The 23,929-nt window shown below is 47.3% G+C and overlaps 1 protein-coding gene across 1 annotated transcript in view; it reads left to right on the top strand.

Moving 5' to 3' along the window:
- Positions 1-23,929, top strand: part of XRN2 (5'-3' exoribonuclease 2) — a 188,883-nt gene that overhangs the window by 164,438 nt on the left and 516 nt on the right. The window contains exons 28-30 of the mRNA XM_075339379.1: positions 21,241-21,304; positions 22,771-22,870; positions 23,373-23,929. The exon at positions 23,373-23,929 is cut by the window's right edge and continues 516 nt beyond it. Of these exons, the coding sequence (XP_075195494.1) occupies positions 21,241-21,304; positions 22,771-22,870; positions 23,373-23,435 (227 nt within the window). The 3' untranslated portion in view covers positions 23,436-23,929. The remainder of the gene's footprint in view (positions 1-21,240; positions 21,305-22,770; positions 22,871-23,372) is intronic.

Here is a 23,929-nt window from a genome sequence, read left to right as displayed (position 1 = left end):
GCTTCCCACAATTCTGTGGCTATGTGCTGTTTGTCACCTAAACAAATTAGTTTCAGCATAGCCTGTCGCCACTTCTCCGGGCCAGTACTTCCAGCTTGTGACTTATATGGACGTCCTGCTCAGTCAGAGATGACAATTTGTAGATGAAGGAGCGAGTGCTGGAACTGGTGTAGGAGGTGGCGGAAGCCGTGATAGAACTGGGCTCAAAGTCCTCTGTGTTGGTAGCATGTGTGCTATCCCAAGGCCTGACTCGTTCCCGGCTTCCTCAAGGCCGTCAGGGAAATGTAGTGTCCCTGGCCACAAGCGCTTGTCCACGTGTTGCTCATGAAGAGGATCTTCCCAGTAACTGTTGGTTAGGGCACAGGTGATGTTATGGGACACGTGCTGGTGTAAGGTAGGGATGGTACCCCAGGAAAGTGTTGGCTGAGGACCTGATACCAAAGGATCACCGCAGCTATGAGGTTGCGGAAAGCCTCAGAGTCCACAAACCTAAACTGCAACATTTCCAGGGCAAGCAGTCTGGAAATGTGCCTGGTTAGTGTTTGGGCCTGTGGATGTATAGATGGATATTATTTGCGTTCCAAGGCTTTTGTAGGGACAGCTGAACACCTGAGCTGGTATAAAGAATAGGACGTGGTTGCTGATGGTGCTTGCGAATGTGCAACAACAGGTGCAGGGCAGAAGGCATACACATGCGTCCTGGACAGCACAGAAGAAGAGGCAGTGGTATCACGCGCAGACACTGATTGTGCTCCCAGTCTTTCAGCCCAACTGATTGGGTGCTTTAATGACATGTCCGTGAGTATGCTGGTGGTGCTCAGGCTGGTAGTTGTCAGACCTTTGCCCATCTTCGTACTGTAGAGGTTGGAATTGACAGGTTTTTGGTTTTTGTTTTTTTTTTTTTTCATCCGTGCTTTTTTTTAACCCATTCATCCCTGGGCGACTTTTCGTTTTTGGTTTTTCCTCTTTTTCCAAGAGCCGTAACTTTTTTTTATTTCTTCATCGTTCCTTATGGGAGACCCAGACCATGGGTGTATAGCTTCTGCCTCCGGAGGACACACAAAGTACTACACTCAAACGTGTAGCTCCTCCCTCCTAGCATATACACCCCCTGGTAGCCAGTCCTAGCCAGTTTCAATGCTTTGTGTTCAGGAGGTCACACACACATGCATTCTCTGATTTTTGATTTTTTTGATTTCAAAGATTTGGAAGAAAAGCGGGTCCAGTCTGGACTCCCGGCATGTCCCTTCTCACCCCACTGTGTCGGCGGTGCTGTTACGGTTGATTTTACAAGGCTGGAGCCTTCACATGCCGCGCTCCTTCACCATCCCCCTGGGGCTCTGGCTTGAAGTGAAAGCCATCACGGTTCTCACTGCTGTGCAGGAGACCGGTCTCCATCCGCAGCCCTTTCAGGATCCTGCCGGACGGAGCGCTCACCTCCCAGGGACCTGGCACCTGCGTCTCACAAGCTAAGTACTGAGACGTTTTTACCACAGAAAGTGGTCTTTCCAGGGGTCCCTTGTACTTTATATATTGGGGAGAGTGTGTTATATGACTGTGTTAACATTTCCGGCCGGTTCTCCGGTTTTCACTGGAGAACCGCGCCGATGGGGCCTGCACGCTGGCCGCATGTTTAAATCTAGGCCCCGGCTTCGCCTGAGGCGTAGTTTTCGGTTCACTGCCCCTGCATGTCAGTCATGCAGAGGGACAGTGCGGCTCCGCCCAGCAGCCGTTCAGCACAGGGAACGGACACTCCTCACTGAGGAAAGATTCCCTCCCCTGTATACCTCATTTGCCCGCTCTGAGTAGGCCCCGCCCCCTCTCCTCGCTCTGGTCGCCATTTTCTCAGCATTCTCAATGTCTGCATAGGCACAGAGATACCACATTGTGACAAATGGGGGCCTGGGCTGGGGGACTGGAGGGCACAGAAATGTATGTTAAACGGTCTGGCAAGCCACAACCTCCGGTTGTGCAGCTGCTTATATTCTCTGTTTATATACTCTGCTGGGGGTCATTCTGGACAGAGCCCCCACTTCAGCAGCATGTCTCACATCAGAGCAAGGCTGCAAGGCTGTTCTTAATATGCACTGCATGTAGACTCGTACGGCCTGTACCGAGCACATAAACACAGTGGTCCCTCCGCCTGGAGGCTCATCAGTGGTCCCTCCAGCTGCTCCGGCCGGTGGTCCTGAGCATGCATTAGCCCCCTTCTCAGGGCGCTTCTGCTGCTACGGCTCGCTCAGCAAAGCTCACAGAGGACTCTTCATCTGGTCTCAAACCCCGTCCTCCTAAAATGGAGACGCAGGGTCCCCTGTCCTTCCCCTTCTCGCAGCTCTGATTCACGAGCGGACTCACTGGACGAGGAGGATGTCTTTACTAGGGGCTCGGACGCTACTTCATGTACATTGATCTGTCCGAAGGTGATGCAGATGCTAATGATTTGATTGCGTCCATTATATTTGTACTGGACCTCAATCCGCCTGTATCAGGGGAGCATCCCCCGCTGGCAGAAAGGCATCAGTATACCTTAAAGAGAACAAGGAGTGTGTTCCTTAACCACTCCAGTTTTCAGCCCACTGTGACCAATCCCAGAGCCTGTCCTGACAGACGCTCCCAAAGCGTGGTTCTGATGACAGTTTTCCCTTTCCACCAGAGGTGGTCAAGGAGTGGGCTCAGTCCCCAAAGGTGGTCCCTCCGGTGACTAGACTCTCAGCCCGGATAGTTGTATCAGTGGCTGACGGCACCTCTCTAAGGATCCCCACTGTACATTAATTCTGTACTGGACCTCAATCTGCCAGTATCAGAGGAGCAACCCTCTCTGGCAAAAAGGCACCAGTTTACCTTGCCTAAGAGAACAAGGAGTGTGTTCCTTAACCACTCCAGTTTTTCAGCCCACTGTGACCAAGCCCAGGGTCTGCTCTGACAAACGCTTCCCAAAGCGTGGTTCTGATGACAGTTTTCCCTTTCCACCAGAGGTGGTCAAGGAGTGGGCTCATTCACCAAAGGTGGTCCCTCCGGTGTCTAGACTCTCAGCCTGGACCGTTGTATCAGTGGCTGATGGCTCCTCACTTAAGGTTTTGCTGTCCGCCAGGTTGTCCTTCTGGCCAAATCTGTATGGAGGCGGCAGGGGCCTCGTTCTCCCCAGCTTTTGCAGCAGTGCGGGCTTTCAAAGCCATCTCTGCTTCTCTAGAGGAGATGCATTCCCTCACAGGGACTCTATGCCCGAAATGGTTGCCTTAACTTCCAGACTTCAGTCTTTTCATCCTATGCCATGTCTGCCATGCTGGAGACTCTCACCGCACTGCGGTGGCCTCGGCTAATTTCCTCGCTATCCGCAGGCTCCTGTGGCTTCGGAAGTGGAAGGCAGATGCTTCTAAAGTAGTTCCTTGCTGGGCTCCCTTTTGCTGGGACCAGACTATTCGGGAACAACTGGATGAAATTATTAAGGAAGCTCTTGGGCGGGAAGAGTTCTTCCATGCCACAAACCTAAACCAGGAAACCTGTCCAGGGCAGGGATTAGTCGAGGTTTCGTTCTTTTCGTTCCTCCATCTGATCGTTCTCTAAGCCCTCGGCCTCGTCCACTAGCTCAGCCAAGGATCGTAAACCCAAATGGCGCACGAAGCCGCGTCCTCAGAAGACCGCAGGAGATGCTGCCACTAAGTCAGCCTCCTCCTGGCTATCTGGCCACGCCAGCAACGTCCTTGGTCGGTGGCAGGCTCTCCCACTTTGGCGACGTATGGTTTTAACACGTCTCCGATCAGTGGGTGCGGGATACCATCTCCCACGGCTACAGGATAGTATTCTATCCAGCCCGCCACACAGATTTTTTCTGTCAACTCCCCTCTGCTCCAAGGCCGCCGCCTTCTCACAGGCCGTGGCATTCTTGCAGGCCAATGGAGTAATTGTACCGGTTCCCGACTGGGAACAGTTCTGAGATTTCTGCTTAAATCTATTCCTAGTCCCCGAAGAGGGCGGTGCCTTCCGACCTGGATCTCAAGCTTCTCAAGCATGTTCAGGTGCGGCATTTTCGCATGGAGTCTCTGCGATCAATCAATGACCCAAGGAGATTCCCTAGCATCCATCGACATCAGAGATGCCTATCTGCATGTGCCAATCGCAGTTTCACACCAGCGTTGGCTACGTTTTGCAATCGGAGTGGTCCAATTCGTGGCTCTTCCCTTGGGGTTAGCCTCGGCCCCTCGAGTATTCTCAAGGTCGGGGCAGCTGTGATTGCGGTCCTGCACCTCTAGGGGTTGGCAGTGATCCTTTTGTCCTGGACGGCCTTCTAGTCTGGGCTTCATCCAGTGCAGACTGTTAGCGGAGTGCCTCGCTCACTCTCGCCACTCTAACCAATTCGGGTGGCTTGTCATTCTGTCCAAGTCCACTCTGACTTCGACCCAGAAGTTCACGTACCCAGGGACGCAATTCGAGACTGTCGGCACTTGTGAAGCTGCCCTTAGTAAAACAGCAGTCCCTCCGCTGGCGGTCGACGTCGTTCCATCAGGCACCTAATACAGGTGCTGGATCAGATGGTGGCGTCAATGGAAGCGATTCCCTTGCCCAGTTCCATCTGCGTCCTCTGCGGCTGGATATTTTCCGCTGTTGGAACAAGCGGACTTCCTCCTTCCACGGGGTGGTGGCTTCGCCACAGACCAGGGGCTCGTTTCAGTGGTGGCTTCGGCCCCTCTGTCTCAGGGACACTCCTTCCAGGCCCCGTCCCGGGTGATCCTCACCAGGGGGCGGCACGGTGGCTCAGTGGTTTAGCACTGCAGTCTTGCAGCGCTGGGGTCCTGGGTTCAAATCCCACCAAGGACACCATCTGCAAGGAGTTTGTATGTTCTCCCCGTGTTTGCGTGGGTTTCCTCCGGGTACTCCGGTTTCCTCCCACACTCCAAAAACATACAGTTAGGGACTTTAGATTGTGAGCCCCAATGGGGACAGTGTTCCTGATGTATGTAAAGCGCTGCGGAATATGTTAGCGCTATATAAAAATAAAGATTTGATTTTTTTTTTAGGATGCTAGTCTATCCGGCTGGGGAGCAGTATATCTCCACCATGGAGCGCAGGGCACTTGGACTCTGTCCGAATCAGCCCTCTGGATCAATGTGCTGGAAATTAGAGCTGTGTTTCTAGCTCTCTAAGCCTTTCACCATCTGTTGGCGGCCAGGCACATTCGCGTCCAGTCAGACAACGCGACAGCGTTTGCCTACAGCAACCTCCAGGGCGGGACACTCAGCCGCCTGGCAATGTTGGAGGTTCAACGCATTCTTCAGTGGACGGAGGACTCCTAGTCCACCATATCCGCAGCCCACATCCCAGACGTGGAAAACTGGGAGGCAGATTATCTCAGCCGTCAAACCGTGGCTCCACGATCCTCAGGGTTTTGCGGCAGACGCACTGGTTCAAGTTTGGTCCCAGCTTCGTCTGTCTTACGTGTTTCACCCTCTAGCTCTTGCCCAGAGTCCTGCGCAAGATCAGAAAGGAGGGCCGTCGGGTCATTCTCATTACTCCAGACTGACCCAGGCAAGCTTGGTACCCTGACCTGCTCCATCTGTCCGTAGAGGTGCCATGGCATCTCCCGGACTGTCCAGACCTTCTCTCACGAGGTCCGTCTTTCCGCCAGAATCCTGCGGCTCTCAGATTGACGGTGTGGCGTTTGAGTCCTGGATCTTGACGACTTCTGGTATCCCTCCTGAAGTCCTCTCCACTATGACTCGAGCTCGGAAGTATCCTTTGGCTTTTTGGCCTTGCCGACCCTCCTGTCCCTTCTACAGTCCGGTCTGCAGCTAGGACTATCCCTCAATTCCCTTAAGGGACAGGTCTCGGCTCTGTCAGTGTTGTGCCAGCGGCGTATCGCCCGGCTGGCTCAGGTGCGCTCCTTCATGCAGGGCGCATCTCACATCATTCCGCCTTACCGGCGGCCTTTGGAGCCCTGGGACCTTAATCCGGTCCTCTCGGCTTCCCGGAAACCCCCCTTTGAGCCTCTTAGGGAGGTTTTCTTTGTTTCGTTTTTCACAGAAAGTGGTCTTTCTAGTGGCCATAACTTCCCTCAAGAGAGTCTCTGTTTTGGCTGCACTCTCTTCGGAGTCACCCCTTTTTTGCTTTTTCATCAAGACAAGGTGGTTCTCCGTCCGACTCTGGACTTTCTCCCTAAGGTGGTTGCTGCTTCCACCTTAACCGGGGCATTTTCCCTGCCTTCCTTTTGTCCGGCTCCTGTTCATCGCTTTGAAAGGCGTTGCATTCTCTGGATCTGGTGCGGGCGCTCCGGATCTATGTGTCTCGCACCGCTGTTGTTAGGCGGTGCACCTCTCTTTTGTGCTGACCACTGGTCAGCGTAAGGGCCTCTCGGCATCTAAGCCGACCCTGGCTCGTTGGATTAGGTCGGCCATTTCCGATACCTACCAGTGTACTCAAGTGCCTCTCCCGCCGGGGATCAAGGCACACTTGACCAGAGCTGTCGGTGCCTCTTAGGCTTTCAGGCCCAGGCTACGGCTCAGCAGGTCTGTCAGACTGCCACTTGGATTAGTCTGCATACCTTTTCGAAGCACTACCAAGTGCATGCTCATGCTTCGGCAGATGCGAGCTTGGGCAGACGCATCCTTCAGGCGGCTGTCGCCCATTTGTGAAGTTAGGTTTCGCCTACTTCTCAGTCTTTCTGTTTATTCCCACCCATGGACTGCTTTGGAACGTCCCATGGTCTGGGTCTCCCATAAGGAACGATGAAGAAAAGAAGGGAATTTTGTTTACTTACCGTAAATTCCTTTTCTTCTAGCTCCAATTGGGAGACCCAGACAGTGGGTGTATAGCTACTGCCTCTGGAGGCCGCACAAAGAACTACACTTAAAAGTGTAAGGCCCCTCCCCTTCTGGCTATACACCCTCCCGTAGGAGTACGGATTCCTCAGTTTTAGTACCAAAGCAAGAAGGAGGAAAGCCAATAACAGTTTCAAAAACAAATTCAATCCGATAACAAGATCGGAGAACTTAAGAAACAACATGAACAACATGTGCACCCGAAAAACGAAACCCTAAGAACAAATAGGGCGGGTGCTGGGTCTCCCAATTGGAGCTAGAAGAAAAGGAATTTACGGTAAGTAAACAAAATTCCCTTCTTCTTTTTCGCTCCTAATTGGGAGACCCAGACAGTGGGACGTCCAAAAGCAGTCCCTGGGTGGGTAAAAAGATACCACATGAACGGGCTGTCAGACAGCCTCTTCCTACAGGTGGGCCACCGCCGTATACCTAGGCTGGCATCTGCCGAAGCGTAGGTATGCACTTGATAGTGTTTGGTAAACGTGTGCAGACTCGACCAGGTAGCCGCCTGGCACACTTGCTGAGCCGTAGCCTGATGCCGCAATGCCCAGGACGCACCCACGGCTCTGGTAGAATGGGCCTTCAGTCCTGATGGAATCGGAAGCCCAGCAGAACGGTATGTGTGAAGAATTGGTTCCTTGATCCACCGCGCCAGGGTGGATTTGGAAGCTTGCGATCCCTTATGCTGACCAGCGACTAGGACAAAGAGCGCATCAGAACGGCGTAGAGACGCCGTGCGAGAAATGTAAATCCTGAGTGCTCTCACCAGGTCCAACAGATGTAAACCCTTTTCAAATTGGTGAACTGGATGCGGACACAAAGATGGCAAAGTGATATCCTGATTGAGATGAAAGGAAGAAACCACCTTGGGAGAAAACTCTGGAATTGGACGCAGTACTACCTTGTCTTGGTGAAACACCAGGAAGGGAGATTTGCAAGATAACGCCGCTAGCTCGGACACTCTTCGAAGAGACGTGACCGCCACAAGAAAAACTACCTTTTGTGAAAGCCGAGAAAGGGAAACCTCTTTCAAAGGCTCGAAAGGCGGCTTCTGGAGAGCAATGAGAACCTTGTTCAGATCCCAGGGTTCCAATGGCCGTCTGTAAGGAGGAACGATATGAGAAACTCCTTGGAGAAACGTGCGTACTTTAGAAAGCCGTGCCAAGCGCTTCTGAAAGAATACGGATAGCGCGGAGACTTGACCCTTAAGAGAGCTAAGCGACAAACCTTTTTCCAACCCAGACTGCAGGAAGGAAAGAAAAATTGGCAATGCAAATGGCCAGGGAGAAAACCCTTGAGCCAAGCACCACGCTAAGAATATCTTCCACGTCCTGTGATAGATCTTAGCTGAGGATGGTTTTCTAGCCTGTCTCATTGTGGCAACAACTTCATGAGATAAACCTGAGGCCGCTAGGATCCAGGACTCAATGGCCACACAGTCAGGTTCAGGGCCGCAGAATTCAGATGGAAAAACGGCCCTTGAGACAGCAAATCTGGACGGTCTGGTAGTGTCCACGGTTGGCCTACCGTGAGATGCCACAGATCCGGGTACCACGACCTTCTTGGCCAATCTGGAGCGACGAGTATGGCTCGATGGCAGTCGGACCTGATTTTCCGGAGAACTCTGGGTAACAATGCTAGAGGTGGGAACACATAGGGGAGTCGGAATTGCGACCAATCCTGAACCAAGGCGTCTGCCGCCAGTGCTCGGTGATCGTGAGACCGTGCCATGAAAACTGGGACCTTGTTGTTGTGCCGTGACGCCATCAGATCGACGTCCGGCGTCCCCCAGCGGCAACAGATCTGCTGAAACACGTCCGGGTGAAGGGACCATTCTCCTGCGTCCATGCCCTGGCGACTGAGAAAGTCTGCTTCCCAGTTTTCCACGCCTGGGATGTGAACTGCGGATATGGTGGACGCTCTGCTTTCCACCCACGTCAAAATCCGCTGGACTTCTTGAAAAGCTTGGCGACTGCGTGTTCCCCCTTGGTGGTTGATGTACGCCACCGCCGTGGAATTGTCCGACTGAATCCGAATCTGCTTGCCTTCCAGCCATTGTTGGAAGGCTCGCAGGGCAAGATAGATTGCTCTGATTTCCAGAACATTGATCTGCAGGGTGGACTCTTCCTGAGTCCACGTCCCCTGAGCCCTGTGGTGGAGAAACACCGCTCCCCACCCTGATAGGCTCGCATCCGTCGTGACCACTGCCCAGGACGGGGGAAGGAACGACTTTCCCTGTGACAATGAGGTGGGGAGAAGCCACCAACGCAGAGAGTCCTTGGCAGTCTGAGAGAGGGAGACAGTCCTGTCGAGGGACGTCGATTTCCCATCCCATTGGCGTAGAATGTCCCATTGTAGAGGGCGCAGATGAAACTGCGCGAACGGGACTGCCTCCATTGCTGCTACCATCTTTCCTAGGAAATGCATGAGGCGCCTCAGTGAGTGCGACTGGCTCTGAAGGAGAGATTGCACTCCAGTCCGTAGCGAGCACTGCTTGTCCAGTGGAAGCTTCACTATCGCTGAGAGAGTATGAAACTCCATGCCAAGATAAGTCAGAGATTGGGTCGGGGTTAGATGAGACTTTGGAAAGTTGATAATCCACCCGAAACTCTGGAGAGTGTCTAGTGCCACCTTCAGACTGTGCTGGCATGCCTCTTGAGAGGGTGCCTTTATAAGCAGGTCGTCTAGATACGGGATGACCGAGTGACCCTGCGAGTGCAGAACAGCTACTACTGCTGCCATGACTTTGGTGAAGACCCGGGGGGCTGTTGCCAGACCGAAAGGTAACGCTACGAACTGCAGGTGTTCGTCGTGTATGACGAAGCGTAGGAAACGCTGATGCTCTGGTGCAATCGGCACGTGGAGATACGCATCTTTGATATCTATTGATGCTAGAAAATCTCCTTGAGACATTGAGGCTATGACGGAGCGTAGGGATTCCATCCGGAACCTCCTGACTTTTACGTGTCTGTTGAGCAACTTTAGATCCAGGACGGGTCGATACGATCCGTCCTTTTTTGGGACCACAAACAGATTGGAGTAAAAACCGTGACCTTGTTCCTGAAGAGGGACGGAGGTCACCACTCCTTCCACCTTTAGAGCGGCCACCGCCTGCAACAGAGCATCGGCTCGGTCTGGTGGTGGAGAAGTTCTGAAGAAACGAGTTGGCGGACGAGAACTGAACTCTATCCTGTACCCGTGAGACAGAATATCCCTCACCCAACGGTCTTTGACGCGTGACAGCCAAATGTCGCCAAAGTGGGAAAGCCTCCCACCGACCGCGGGTGTGGGAATCGGAGACTGCAAGTCAGGAGGACGCCGTCTTGGCAACGGTTCCTCCGGCTGTCCTTTTTGGGCGTGACTGAGACCTCCAAGAATCTGAGCGTCTCTGGTCTTTTTGAGTCTTTTTTGACGAGGCGAATTGGGACCTGCCCGGTCCTCGAAAGGACCGATAACCAGACTGACCCTTCCTCTGTTGGGGTTTGTTTTGTCTGTGTTGCGGTAAGGATGAGTCCTTACCCTTGGAGTGTTTGATGATTTCATCCAAACGCTCTCCAAACAATCGGTCACGAGAAAAAGGCAAATTGGTTAAGCACTTCTTGGAATGAGAATCTGCTTTCCAATGTCTCAACCACAGGGCCCTACGCAAAACAACGGAGTTGGCTGACGCCACTGCCGTGCGGCTTGTAGCGTCAAGAACAGCATTAATCGCGTACGACGCGAATGCCGCCATTTGCGAGGTCAATGGTGCTACCTGCGGGGCAAATGCACGTGTGACTGAGTCGACTTGCGCAAGCCCGGCTGAGATAGCTTGGAGTGCCCATACGGCCGCAAAAGATGGCGCTAACGACGCTCCAATCGCTTCATAGATGGATTTCAGCCAGAGCTCCATCTGCCTGTCAGTGGCATCTTTAAGTGCCGCTCCATCTTCAACTGCAACCAAGGATCTAGCTGCAAGCCTGGAAATTGGAGGATCCACTTTTGGACACTGGGTCCAACCCTTGACCACCTCAGGGGGAAAAGGATAGCGTGTATCTTTAAGCCGTTTAGAAAAACGCCTTTCAGGATAAGCGTGGGGTTTCTGGATTGCGTCTCTAAAGTCAGCGTGGTCCAGAAAAGTGCTTAATGTACGCTTAGGGTATCTGAAATGGATTCTCTCGTGCTGCGAAGCTGACTCCTCTACAAGAGGAGCTGGTGGGGAAATATTTAACATCTTATTGATGTTAAATATAAGATCATTAACTATGGCGTCACCATCTGGTGTATCTAGATTGAGAGCGGTCCCAGGATCAGAATCCTGATCAGTTACGTCCGCCTCATCACCCATAGATTCATCTCGCTGGGATCCTGACCATTGAGATGAATGTGAAGGCCCGTCATAGCGAGCCCGCTTAGGCTGCCCGGGGCCATCGTCCGAGTCAGAGTCTTCACCCTGAGGTGTATGTGCCCGTCCCGGAGCTTGGAGGTAATTCAGCTGAGGGGGACCAGGGGGCAATGATTGCACAGTGTCCGTGGCCTGAAGTACAGGCCTAGCTCGCAATGTGTCAAGAATTTGTGACATAGTGAGAGACATTCTGTCAGCAAAAGCTGCAAACTCAGTTCCTGTCACCTGGACAGCATTCACAGGTGGTACACCCTGGGTCACGTCCAGCAGAGGTCCCGACTGTGCAAGCGCCGCAGGGGCTGAGCACTGCACACAATGGGGGTCCGTGGAGCCTGCCGGTAGAAAAGTCCCACATGCGGTGCAGGAAGCATATAATGTCTGTGCCTTGGCACCCTTGCGTTTTACGGACGACATGCTGCTGGCTCTCTGCAATGTGAGAGAGTCTATAGCCAAAGGGCGACCAGCGCTATGCAATACAAAGTATTTGTAGAAACAAAATACTAAGAATACTACTGGCACAAGAGGGGGTGAGCCCTGAGGGCTGCTTACCGCCCGCTGAATAGCGGGTAAGAGGCGCAGAATTCCTTGTCTGGGTCTCCCCGGCTCCCCTCTGCAGCTCAGCGTGTCAGCAGGAATGGCTGCCGGCGTCTGTGGAGAGGGGCGGTCCGTGGGAGTTCCTAAACAAAAGTGCGGGAAACAGTGTCCCCTCTGTGCCGATTGTGAGGGCTGGAGTATGTAAAAACGACTCCAGCCCTCGGCGCTGATGCACTGACCAGCGTCCCGCCCCTCTCCTGACTGGCAGGTCTGGGGGCGGGAACGAACGGAAGCAGGCCGCAAAAGCCGGGGACTCGAGTTATCAGCGCGGCCGCCGTAAAAGCGCGGCCCGCGCTGAAGTCCCCGGCGCACCACAAGTGCCAGCCGCGCCGCAGTCCCAGCGGCCGGCGCGACCGATTCCCAGAAGTGTGCCTGCTTCAGCGAAGCTGAATGAGGCCATGGCACAAGCGCCGCAGCGCTGATGTCCCCGGCGCACTACAACACCCAGCATGCTGCGGTGTGAGCGCCAAATGCACGGGGACACAGAGTACCTTGAGGAAGCAGGGCCATGTCCCTGATGTACTCCGCTCCATCCAGCATCTTCTCCAGGGGCTGTAGATGGAGCACGGTCTCAGTGCCTGGAGACCAGTAAATCCCACTTCACCCAGAGCCCTGTAAAAAGGGATGGGGAAGGAATCAGCATGTGGGCTCCTGCCGCCGTACCCGCAATGGGTACCTCAACCTTACAAACACCTCCGACATACAGTGGGGTGAGAAGGGAGCATGCTGGGAGCCCTGTATGGGCCCTCTTTTCTTCCATCCGACATAGTCAGCAGCTGCTGCTGACTAAAAACAATGGAGCTATGCGTGCGTGTCTGACCTCCTGCGCACAAAGCTAAAACTGAGGAATCCGTACTCCTACGGGAGGGTGTATAGCCAGAAGGGGAGGGGCCTTACACTTTTAAGTGTAGTTCTTTGTGCGGCCTCCAGAGGCAGTAGCTATACACCCACTGTCTGGGTCTCCCAATTAGGAGCGAAAAAGAAAGAGAATTTTGTTACTTACCGTAAATTCTTTTTCTTATAGTTCCGACATGGGAGACCCAGCACCCTCCCTGTTGCCTGTTGGCAGGTTTCTTGTTCCGTGTGTTTTCACCGGCTGTTGTTGTTGTAGACAGAGGTTCCGGTTGTTCCGGGTTTTGCTCTGTCTCTACTTGTGGGTGGATGTCCTCCTTCAGCTTTTGCACTAAACTGGCTAGGACTGGCTACCAGGGGGTGTATATGCTAGGAGGGAGGAGCTACACGTTTGAGTGTAGTACTTTGTGTGTCCTCCGGAGGCAGAAGCTATACACCCATGGTCTGGGTCTCCCATGTCGGAACTATAAGAAAAAGAATTTACGGTAAGTAACAAAATTCTCTTTTTTTCAGTCTATGTAACAATTTGAGGGCTTGTTTTTTTTTGCGGGATGAGTTGTATTTTTTAACTACACCATTCATTCTGACCTTGTACTGTAATATGGGGAAAAAATTTCAAGTTCGATAAAATTGCAAAAACTGCACTTCCATGATTTTTTTGTTTTTATGTACCATATTCACTATATGGGAAAACTCACCTGGCAGTGTGATTTGCCAGGTCAGTTCGAGTTCGTAGATGCAAAACCTGTATAGTTTTACATTTATCTAACTGGTGAAAATATTTTCAGAAGTTTGTGGAAAAAAAATCGCGCTTTTGGTTCCATTTTTCGAGACCAGTAGCGTTCTAATTTTTTGCGTCTTGAGTTGATGTTTTTTAATTATACCATTTTTGGGTAGATGCGATGTTTTTATCGCCTGTTGAATTTTAATGCAATGAGGTGGCGTAAAAAAACGTAATTCTGGCGGTTTTATCTTTGTCGATCAGATTAATGGATTTTATATTTTGATCAGGCATTTCTGAACACTGCAATACCAAATATGTTGGGGGGGGGTTGAATGGAGAAAAAGGGGGGTGATTTGAAATTTTCAGGCATTGTTTTTTGTTTTGTTTTTTTTCTTTTTAATATTTCCTAAGTTTTTTATTTTTTTACAATCTTTTTTGATTTTACCAGTCCCACTCAGTATCACTCTGATCTGGGGGGGGAGTTGTAATAATGTGGGTTGTGTGTATGAACTCGCATTAAAGGGACAGGCACAGGCAAGGACATATGTACGTCCTTGGTCATGAAGGGGTTAAAGTGCCAGACTGAACACCTAACTCTTGGCCTAACATGCTGCATGTGGGTGCTATTGGGAACAGTTGCCTGCCTTCTCCCTCTGGCCACACCACTGTCTCTTCATCACTGTTGCGGTGCTGCGGATCACTACCCCTCTGTGCTGCTGTCCTCGATCTGCATGGAACCTTCTCAGGTTGGATCAGTGACTTAATCGGCCACCACCTCATCTTCCATTGCCGCACTCTGGTCCTTCTAACTTGTTGACTTAACAACATCACTTGTTGGCAACTGTGTCTCATCATCATCTACCTCTTTAGATACTAATTGCTGTTGCCCCACAGTCGTCTTCTTACTGTGTCTGCTTAAATATTTGGGCATCACTACACACAATCTCATGTCCTTCTTGAAATGTGCAGGGTGAGAGGCCAGAATGAATAAATGGAAATGTAAAGAGCTCCTCAGAGTGTGGGATCACTTCTTTCTAGGACTCTCCATAGTGAGAGGAAGAAGAATTGTGAGGATTATGTGGTCCAGCGTTTTGGGTAGTGAGACTGGACTGTGTGGAAGACAGGGTGGTGCTGGGACACATTATCTGCCGTCCAACCGACTATCTGTTTGCATTGTTCTGGCTTCCAAGGGTGGCATCTGGTGCTCCCCTGTGAAGTGGGACAGGAAGCTAGGTCTTGTGGATGACTGTGTGATGTGCACCTGCAGCAGGCACAGATTCACCTGGCCCTCGGTCTCTGTGTACCATCAGCAGCATGTCTATTTCCCCATCCCTTACCGCACGCCTTGCCCATTCTAAATTGGGTATGAAATGTATGTTGCAAATTTTCTGGTATTAATAGGGAAATAGGAAAAAAAATGTTGCCCTGAAAAGGACCTTTGTTTTTAGGTTGCGGCAGCAGTATACCTATAGGAGCACTATAAGGCAATAAACCCTGCCTATATTTTTCTAATCCAAAACTATCCCTCCTTCACCAGCTATCCCTACACTGAATGCAGGTAACTGCGGTTTTACTAGAGAAAGTTCAATATGTAGCCCTGAAAAGGACACTTGTTTTAATGGTGCAGCAGCAGTATACAATTGCTGCAATAGCAATTAACCCCTAAATGACATCAAAGGCACCAAGCACTCATATTTTCCTGCACGTCGGCTGATGTGATCAGCCGATATGTGCCTCTAACAGCCACTGATGCGTTACTCTGTACAGCACAAACGTTTTTAAAAATATATGAAAAAAAATTGAAAAACAATACTTCAAATCACCTCCTTTTGCCCCATTGAAAATAAAACAAACAAAAAGTACACATTGGGCATCTCTGAAAGCAGAGATAACAAATCTATCAAAATATAAAATAAATACAATCGATAAATTGCATAATGGGAAAAAAATAAAAATGGTCAGAATTGACTATTTTTGGCCTCCGCAACATCGCAATAAAATACAATGAGGCGATCAAAACATTACAACTTGTGGGTAGATGCATCAGTAAAAACGTCAGCATAGGATGCAAAAAAAAATCACTCAGCCTCAGATCCTGAAAAATGAAAACATTATGGGTCTCGCAAAATTGGCTCCAAAAACAAATATATTCATATTTTTTACAAACTTGTTAAATAAAAATAAGTAAATCACCAATTAAAGAAAACCTATCCATGTTTAATATCTACATACTGACCTGGAGAATCATACTGTCAGATCAGTCTTACCATGTAGTGAACACGGGAAATTTAAAAAAAAAAATCGGAATTGCACTTTATTTTATTTTTTCAATTTATTTTTTATTTTTTTTGCAATTTCACCTCACTTAGAATTTTTTATCCCGTTGTCTAGTACACTATATGGTAAAATTGTTTCATTCAAAAGTACAACTCATCACGCAGAGAACAAGCCCTCATACAACTGTTGCCGAAAGCAAAAAAGTTATGCATCTTAGAAGAAAGGAAGGGAAAAAATTTTTAAAATTGCCAGGTGCAGAAGGGGTTAAACCCTGCCTATATGTCTGCTCTAATCTAAGCTGTCTCTCCTACAACTCCAGAGTAAAGTGTGCCGAGCAGCGTGTTACTGGGTCTTACATAAGACCTAATGAGTAATCCACAAAAGAAAGTGTCTCCACTCCAAGGTCCATTAAAAAGGATTTATTGGTACATAAAAGTGTGCATAAAAAAAGGCAGTGTCAGAGCTGAGTGCGAGCTCCCCCTGGACTACGCCCGTTTCGCACTAACCATGCGCTTCTATGGGTCCATGGTTAGCGCGAAATGGCCGTAGTCCCGCGGGAGCTCGCACCAAGCTTTGCCACTGCCATTTTTATGCACACTTTTTTTGTACCAATAAATCCTTTTTATGGACCTTGGAGTGGAGACACTTTTTTTCTTCTTTTGTGGATTACTTGCTGGATATCTGCCTCTTTTGAAGTGTGGCCCTCTGAGCATGTTTGATTTTCGGATCTGGAGCAGCTTTCCTCTGGCCACCCAACTATGAAAGGTAAACCCTGGTAGTGCAGGCCAATTCTTTGTTTCACTGGTACGTAAGACCTAATGATGCGGTGCAGCCGGCCAATCCCTGTAATGCCAGTAGCCAACATGGCTAGGGCATTACGGTTTATGGCAGGCAAGCCACGCATGTTGATGGGCTGTCTAACAGATACGAGGCAGAGACTTGAGCATAACGCTCGAGCACCTGCAATACACTGTCGAGTAACAAACTTACCCTTGCATCCCAATGCTTGATCGAGTATTGAGCAGTGGCAAGCACGCTCGCTCATCACTAACCACTACCTTTTCTAGTTGAGTATTGTGCATCGATAACTACTGTCACTCCATGACTGACATGAGTTCAATATCTGGGACCCCCCATGATTGTGAGAATAAAACTTTTTTTTTAGCCCCTTGTTTTCCTACACTGCGATGCACTTGCTGATTACTTGCATTAAAGCTGCAGCACTCCTCCATGAATGTGGGTGACACTGCGTGTAGTATCAGAGAAGGTGCTGCTGCCCATTCTTTTTCTCCAGTACGTGGGATTTCAGATGTTTTCAAACCCTGAATCGTAAACTAGCATATCCTTTACAGAATAGGAATACATCTTTTTATCGTAATCTTTTCTATACTGATTAAATCTGAAATATGCAGTTTACCAATAAATATGCAGCTTTAGCCAATAAATCTTTCTATACATCCACCCATCCATCGTATGTTTATTGGTGATAAGTGTACAACTTGTTGAACATGTTTTTATTTTTTTATTTTTATTTTTTTTCTCCACCATGCTATGTAACTGTGGGGGGGGAAAAGTAACTTTTTAAAGTGAGTCTGTTGGCACTAAATGACTGTTCAAACCAAGCACAGGTGCTCAGTGCGTCCTTGGCGTAACCAAACAGTCCATTTCACAGTTCCACATGCTTTTTTTTCATCAGTCTCTATCAAGGATTGCCTATAAAACAAGTAGGTATGAGAACTGTTTGGTCACCCGGCCCTGTGCTTAGTTTGAGCAGTTGTTTTGTACTCTCATTCCCTTTTAGACTTTTTCTCTACTCATACTATGGCTACCACTTTAAATGACTCTTATTCTCTTGAGGACAGTCTATAAGGGGCAAGAGAAAAAATAAATATTGTGTTAAAACATGGTCAAGATGTCTAGTAAGTAGGCGATTTATCTTCTAATACAAAGTAAACAATGGACAATTGGCGGGTAGACTTTGGCAGCACTAAAGTAAGACATCGGAAAAACTGTAAAGACACAAAGTTCTGACCATGTTGGCGTATATGTGTGTCACCGGATATCTTAATGGAAATTGCATTGCTCCGGCTGCGCTACCGAATGACAAATAGATTGACGAGTAACGGCGTCTTGAAAGAAAAGGCGCATAAAATGTGTTCCTTATATTTATGGGATCACAGTCTGGTACACGCTCAAAGTGACATTACCGTAGAGAAGGGCAGTGCGGTCAATCAAACAGCCACCTCTTTCGAGTGGCTGTGGTGGGTGTTACTTTCTGCTTTTCCTTGATTTGACATTGATGTGCCAATTTTCAGCTGATGAATAATTGGCTATATGCTGATAACTTGCAGGAGTCAAGTACAGTCTGCTACTGCTCTCAGTGAATGGCAGATGCAGTTTATGCAAACCAGAGGATCTGATTTCTGACTTTCTTTCATTGCACTCGGTAAACTTGTCAGTTAGCTGAGTGTGCGAGCCATTTTGATTAGTGCAATCAGTAAACATGAAGTCTCGTCTTTGATTGCTGGGATGATTAGCTAAATACTCTCTTAAGTAGCTGTTTGGAGCTTTTAGTTTATAGTTTGTTGTCATCTGCGCTGTAGCGTCACTATTACACATCCCCTTTATCTCCCTGTGCCAGCTATACTTTGTATAAGTGCTATTTAGTTTCATCAGATACATTTCATGGCTGGAGTTCAGCATATGAAATATCTCTATAAGAGATTGCTGCATTAATATTAATATGTACTTGTAAATATTTCAAAGCATTGCAACGTGCAAAAGCCCCCAGACATTTTTCATCAGAATTCTGGCGGTTCACAGTCTGCTTTTGGGGGAAAACCTTTTTTTTTTAATATATATACAAATGAGGAAAAGTTTGTCTCCTGGTTGCTTTTAGTGAAGCAGTGACTGATATATAAAATGAGAATCTTAAATCTCTTATGGTTTCTTTTTTGTTAATTTTTCAGCATTTGTTCAGCTATATTGTTACAAACCACTTCAGTAATGTGCATATCCTAAGCTTATATTGAGCTTTGCTAGTGTTTATATCGAGCTGTGGTATATTGCTTATGATTGGAGATGACCTGTCTTGTCTCAGTTGGGTTCAGCTTCTGACCAGAGAGTATTCTAAGGGCTTGTGCCCACGATCCGGACATGCTTCATCCTAGACGCAGTATGTCCTCTCCTGCGTAGCCTCAAGTGCTCTCCGTAGGAGACCGCAGCTGCCTGTGCCCATGATAAAGTTTCGGGAAGCAGCAGACTTTCTCTGTTCTCCCTGCGGAGAACACTCTCGGCTCCGCATGCAATCAATTAACATGACCATAGATCAGTTTGCGCTGCGGGAAAATCGGCACAGTGGGCATGGGATTTCTAGAAATCCCATCCACTGTGCTTGTACTGTACAACACAACATTTTGGTTGCAGTGAAAACGTTCTGCGTCCAAAATGCTGTGAACCCTGATCATGGGCACGCAGCCTAATCGAACAAAAGAACTGTGTAGATAAGGAGACCCCTGTCAATCACTTGTTGTGAGGCAGGAATTTGCAGGCAGAGGTTGTGCTGGTCTGGTAGGGTACTCTACCTATTGTTGCCTGCCAGCTTTTCAAAGTGTTTTGTTGAACTAGCAAAACACTAACTGTTTATGTGACCCATTAAATCAACGTAGACTGCAACACATCGCTGTCAACCATGCATGGGGGCACCATGATCATTCTGTCTCCATAAGGTCGTGTGAATGTCCAGTGAGTGAGCACCAATCAACTTGTGCATATAGTAGATCAATGCTTGGTTGTGGCCAGAAATCGGTGTAAATAGGCTTCGATATGCATGAAAGTCCCCATACATGATGGCTTAGAATTTGTTGAACCAACCAGTATCAACAGTACGGCCTCTTTCACACGTTCGTGAAAAACCACGCACGTTTTTCACGGATGTGTCAGAGGTGCTCTTTGCCCTCCGTGAGCCGTGTTTATGGGCTAAGTGTGTTCTCCGTGTGTTATCCATGATAACACACGGAGAACGGGAACTTTCTACTCACCTGTCCCTGGCGTCGCTGTCCGTGGTGATGATCTTCGGTTTCTGGTCCTGCCGACTCCCCGCTGCTGCTTCCGGCTGCGGTGAAGTGAATATTCAATGAGCATAATAAGCGGCGGTCGGCAGCAAGTGACAGCAGCGGCAGAGACTGCAGGGCTGGAGAAGGTGAGTAAAGTTTTGTTTTGTTATCTCGCAGACACATGTCTTTTCTCCGGTGTGTGTCACACGGAACACTTCCGTGTGGTCCGTTTGCATTACGTGTGACATGTTTGCGTTCCGTGTGACACCCGTGATGCCGGAGAGAAAACGGACATGTTGCCGTGAGAAACACGCGTAAGTACGGAACGGACACACATTCCGTGCGAAAATACTTACGTGTGTCCAAAACCATAGGAATCCATAGGCCTACGTGTGTACGTGTCTCCGGTACATGAGAAAATTGCCAAACACATACCGGAGGCACGTACGTGTGAAAGAGGCGAAATATGTATGGGGGCTTCCCGACTTTTCCATGACAGATAATGTCGATGGAGTGAAAGATCTGTCCTGTTGGATTTCCAGAGACCAATTGAAGTAGACCTGTTTCTACAAGGAGTCTCAGCTCCTCTTACAGAAGACACAAGCGCTCTGCTGAGTGTTTCTGTACATGAGGGAGAGGGCTATTGGCCAAATGATCGAACTGCCGGCAGATATCCTATGTGTATAGATGCCTTGCGAATTAATAATTTTGTCTTTCACTTGCAAAATTATTGTGAAACCATGTGTATGCCGAGATATAAATATAGAGTTCCGCTTTCTCACAGTTCTACAATATTCTATTATGTGCAAAAGCCCAGAATGGCTGTATCGATTAGGCATGAAGAAAATACTTGGCTGGACCTTTATAATTAGGTCTCACTTAAACAATGACGATCTCACAGAGAAAGCTGAAGATTTGCAAGCTCCACAATTTCTGGAGTGCTGTGTACGGAATGAGTATCTATTGATTAGAAGCCTTTCATGCTGTGCACTGGCCAATCTTGTCTAGAAGAAGAGCATCCATCTAATTGCCTGTTTTGTTGTGGCTGCGTCTCTACTGTAGTATTGTCAGAAACAAAGGGAAGGGTGGGTGGTCCTTCAGCTCACATACACGCACCGTCTGCTGGAAGATGATTTGTATCTGAACCAGAAATTCCTAGCACTGTTTTTTACAAATCAAACCGACGCAACTTACCTAAAGGTCTTGTAGCTCATGAATCTTCATACTGTTTAAAAAAACGAAATCAGAAAAAAATGAAAGAAATTTATTTTATTAACGATAGTCAAAGGGTCTGGTGCACCTTTCCCCCTTTTTATTCTTTTGGGTTCATATTACATTTTAGGCCATTTTCCCAACCTTTTCCAGATTTTTTTCCACTCGAAAATTCAATAATGTTGATAGTTGTGCTGTGAAGGATGAGGCTTTAATTTACATTATGTACTAAAGGATACATTTTATAGGTGAGGGGATGCGATTCTGATTTTGTTTTCTAGTTCATTAGTGTGTGAATTCTACTAAAAATGTGCTTTTTGTTCCTTGTAGACCCTCGAGCACCAAATTCATGGTCCATGCGTCCGCCGCTTTATAACCAGCCGCCACTACAAAGGTAAGATTCATGTTGCACTTTTTTTAACGAAAAGACCTGTCAAAACATTGGCTTCCGATTGAGCGCTTTGCCACAGACAGCCCAAGAAAATGACTCCCAGTAGTCTGATATCCATTGCTTGCCTTTATCTCCTTGCAAAGTTTTGGAACTGAACAAAGATTTGGGTTGGAGGGTAGGCTAAACAAATTTCTTTTCAGAAGCTGCCTGGAAATTAATGAGGCATAACTAATGATGTTCCACTTGATAAGCTCCATGTTGGAATAGCCGTGTTAGCACAGACCCGCTATTGATTCTTGCTACAAACCTCTTGAAGTACTAATCAACTTCTTTGGTCCCACTTTTTCAAGGCTGACAAGCCCATTGTAGGCCAGTGTCACTGTAGGTCAGTAGTTATTAGTTGCCACTGAAAACAGTTTCTTTAACTACTTAAGACTCGCCTGAATTAAAAGCAGAGGGGTCTGGCCGGATTATAGAATCCACAGGCTAATAAGTACCGTGCAATGGAAAGAATGTGACGTGGTTTAATAATGAGGGATGTTATACATATGTTCTCTGACAAAACACAGAAGTTTGTAAAGGTCCCTACTTGTCTGAATCCATTGTACAACTTCTAATGAACTCTCCTAAATCCATGCGAAGAAATAAATACAAGTCGAACTGCAGCAAATTTCTTAGTGTTACATAGCTACAAGCAATACTACCCATATAACACTTGGCTTTACTGGCAGATTTTTTTTCTTCGGTAGCAATCTTCCAGACAAAAGCAAAGCTTTATTTTTAACGCCGACTTTTCAGTTCTCTCGCACTCACGTGTATGATCTGATTTGTGTGTATGAACGCAAGGTACATGTTCTCCCAAGGGTTTCTGAATTGGTTTGCTACACCAAGGCAATTAAAACATTTGTTGCCGCTTGTAATATGGTGTGCCCGTCTGGATCATAATAGATGTTAAATTTGTGTTACCATATAAACCTGTATACCAAATGTCAGTCCATGCCAATTAGCGCTGATGTTGCTAGGTCACGGCGGTCAATTGAAAACCACATCAATAGAACTTGGAAAGGTTTTTTCCTGGTCAGACCTTGTGACATATTGCACAGAATAATGGAGGGGGAACAAAAAAAAATCTGATAAGGACCCTACCCTAGATTCAGAATTCTTTGCAGTAAGAATTCATTTGCAATCTGCAATTAACTTGAAAGAATGGCAGGCCTTAGAGGGTCTGGACTTTCAGAAAATAAAGCATTCTCCTGCATTGCTTATGTTTACCCTTTGGATAATGCACTTTGACTTGGAAACCTAGTGTTCAGAAGGAAGAGCGCGCACTACTGAACTGAACAAAAGCCAATGTTAGCAGTTCCTACAAAAAAAGAATATGCAATAATTAACAAATTGGGGTTTTGCTTTGTTTTTTTTACATTAAAAAATATTTGACCCATTTTCTTCTTCTTTTTATTTTTTTTAAGAAACTTTGGGCACATGCAGAATCTACACCAATCATTTCCAAATCCGCTTGGTGGACCAAGCAATTACTACCAGCGACAAAGAGATGATCGAAATCAGCAGGTAAGGTAGCGTAATGTATAGGGCTGCAGTTTTGTCTCAACTATTGGGTTCTAATTATGCATTCTACATAATAAATATATATTATTTTAGAGAGCGCTATATAGAGGGAGATATATGTATATAGATAGAGGTACATATTTTTTATTTTTAGTATATTTATAAATATTTTTATTCATTTTATTTGTTTTTACTATATTGTATGGCTAAAGCCAGCACCAGAATATTCCCACTCACCCCACCTTTGGAGATTAATTAAATTATTAACCCCTTTGCGGATTCTGTTCTCTATATTGGATGACATCACTTGCTTGCCAGACAAATCTGCCTCCGTTACGCCTTGTTTAGAGTTGACCTGAGCATATTTTAACTTCTGATTAGTTCCATGTCATCACTTTTGTTATGAAATTATTGTTCGCATTCTGCTTGTCTGAATAGCTTTTTGCTATTGAGTAATTTAACCCCATAAACAAACTTTTCTTCATTTTTATTTCATGTTTTTCAGCATTACAACCAAGGGAGAAATTACCAAATGCAGAATCAGTCAGGAAGATACGGCCGGAAATAACGTTTTAATTTTTATTTTTCATCATTTTTGCTGGTAGACAGTTTGATAAAACTTATGAAACATACTGTGTAAATGTGTTTTTTTTATTTTGTTCAGGTAGTGTGTAATTGTTTGATTCTAATGTGACTTATTTAATGTCTTTAAAAAAATAAATGGCATTTTATGAAACTTTATGTTGGCCACCCGATTCGGCAGCGCTCAGACCTATATGATAAAGGGCATCGTGCAGATGTATTGAAGATTTTTGCTTCCAGTTTTGAAGGAAGATTAAGTTTTATTTCTTGGCCTTTTTTTTTTTTTTTTTGCTTTTTTTTTTATAATGTCCATTGTCTGCAATATTTTAAAACAGATTATGCATACCTGATTATTGTCTTATACATTTTAGTTTTGTTCCAAAATGATTTTATAAAGACATAAAAATTGCAGAAGTTGTCGGGTTTTGTTACTCTTAGTGTTAGTGTTTTTTTTTTTTTGTAAATCCCTCATTCTCCATT

This window comes from Anomaloglossus baeobatrachus, chromosome 3, assembly GCF_048569485.1.
Source record: "Anomaloglossus baeobatrachus isolate aAnoBae1 chromosome 3, aAnoBae1.hap1, whole genome shotgun sequence".
Taxonomy (NCBI): Eukaryota; Metazoa; Chordata; class Amphibia; order Anura; family Aromobatidae; genus Anomaloglossus; species Anomaloglossus baeobatrachus.
Note: the sequence above shows the minus strand (reverse complement) of the source record. Positions and strands in the feature narration are given on the sequence as shown.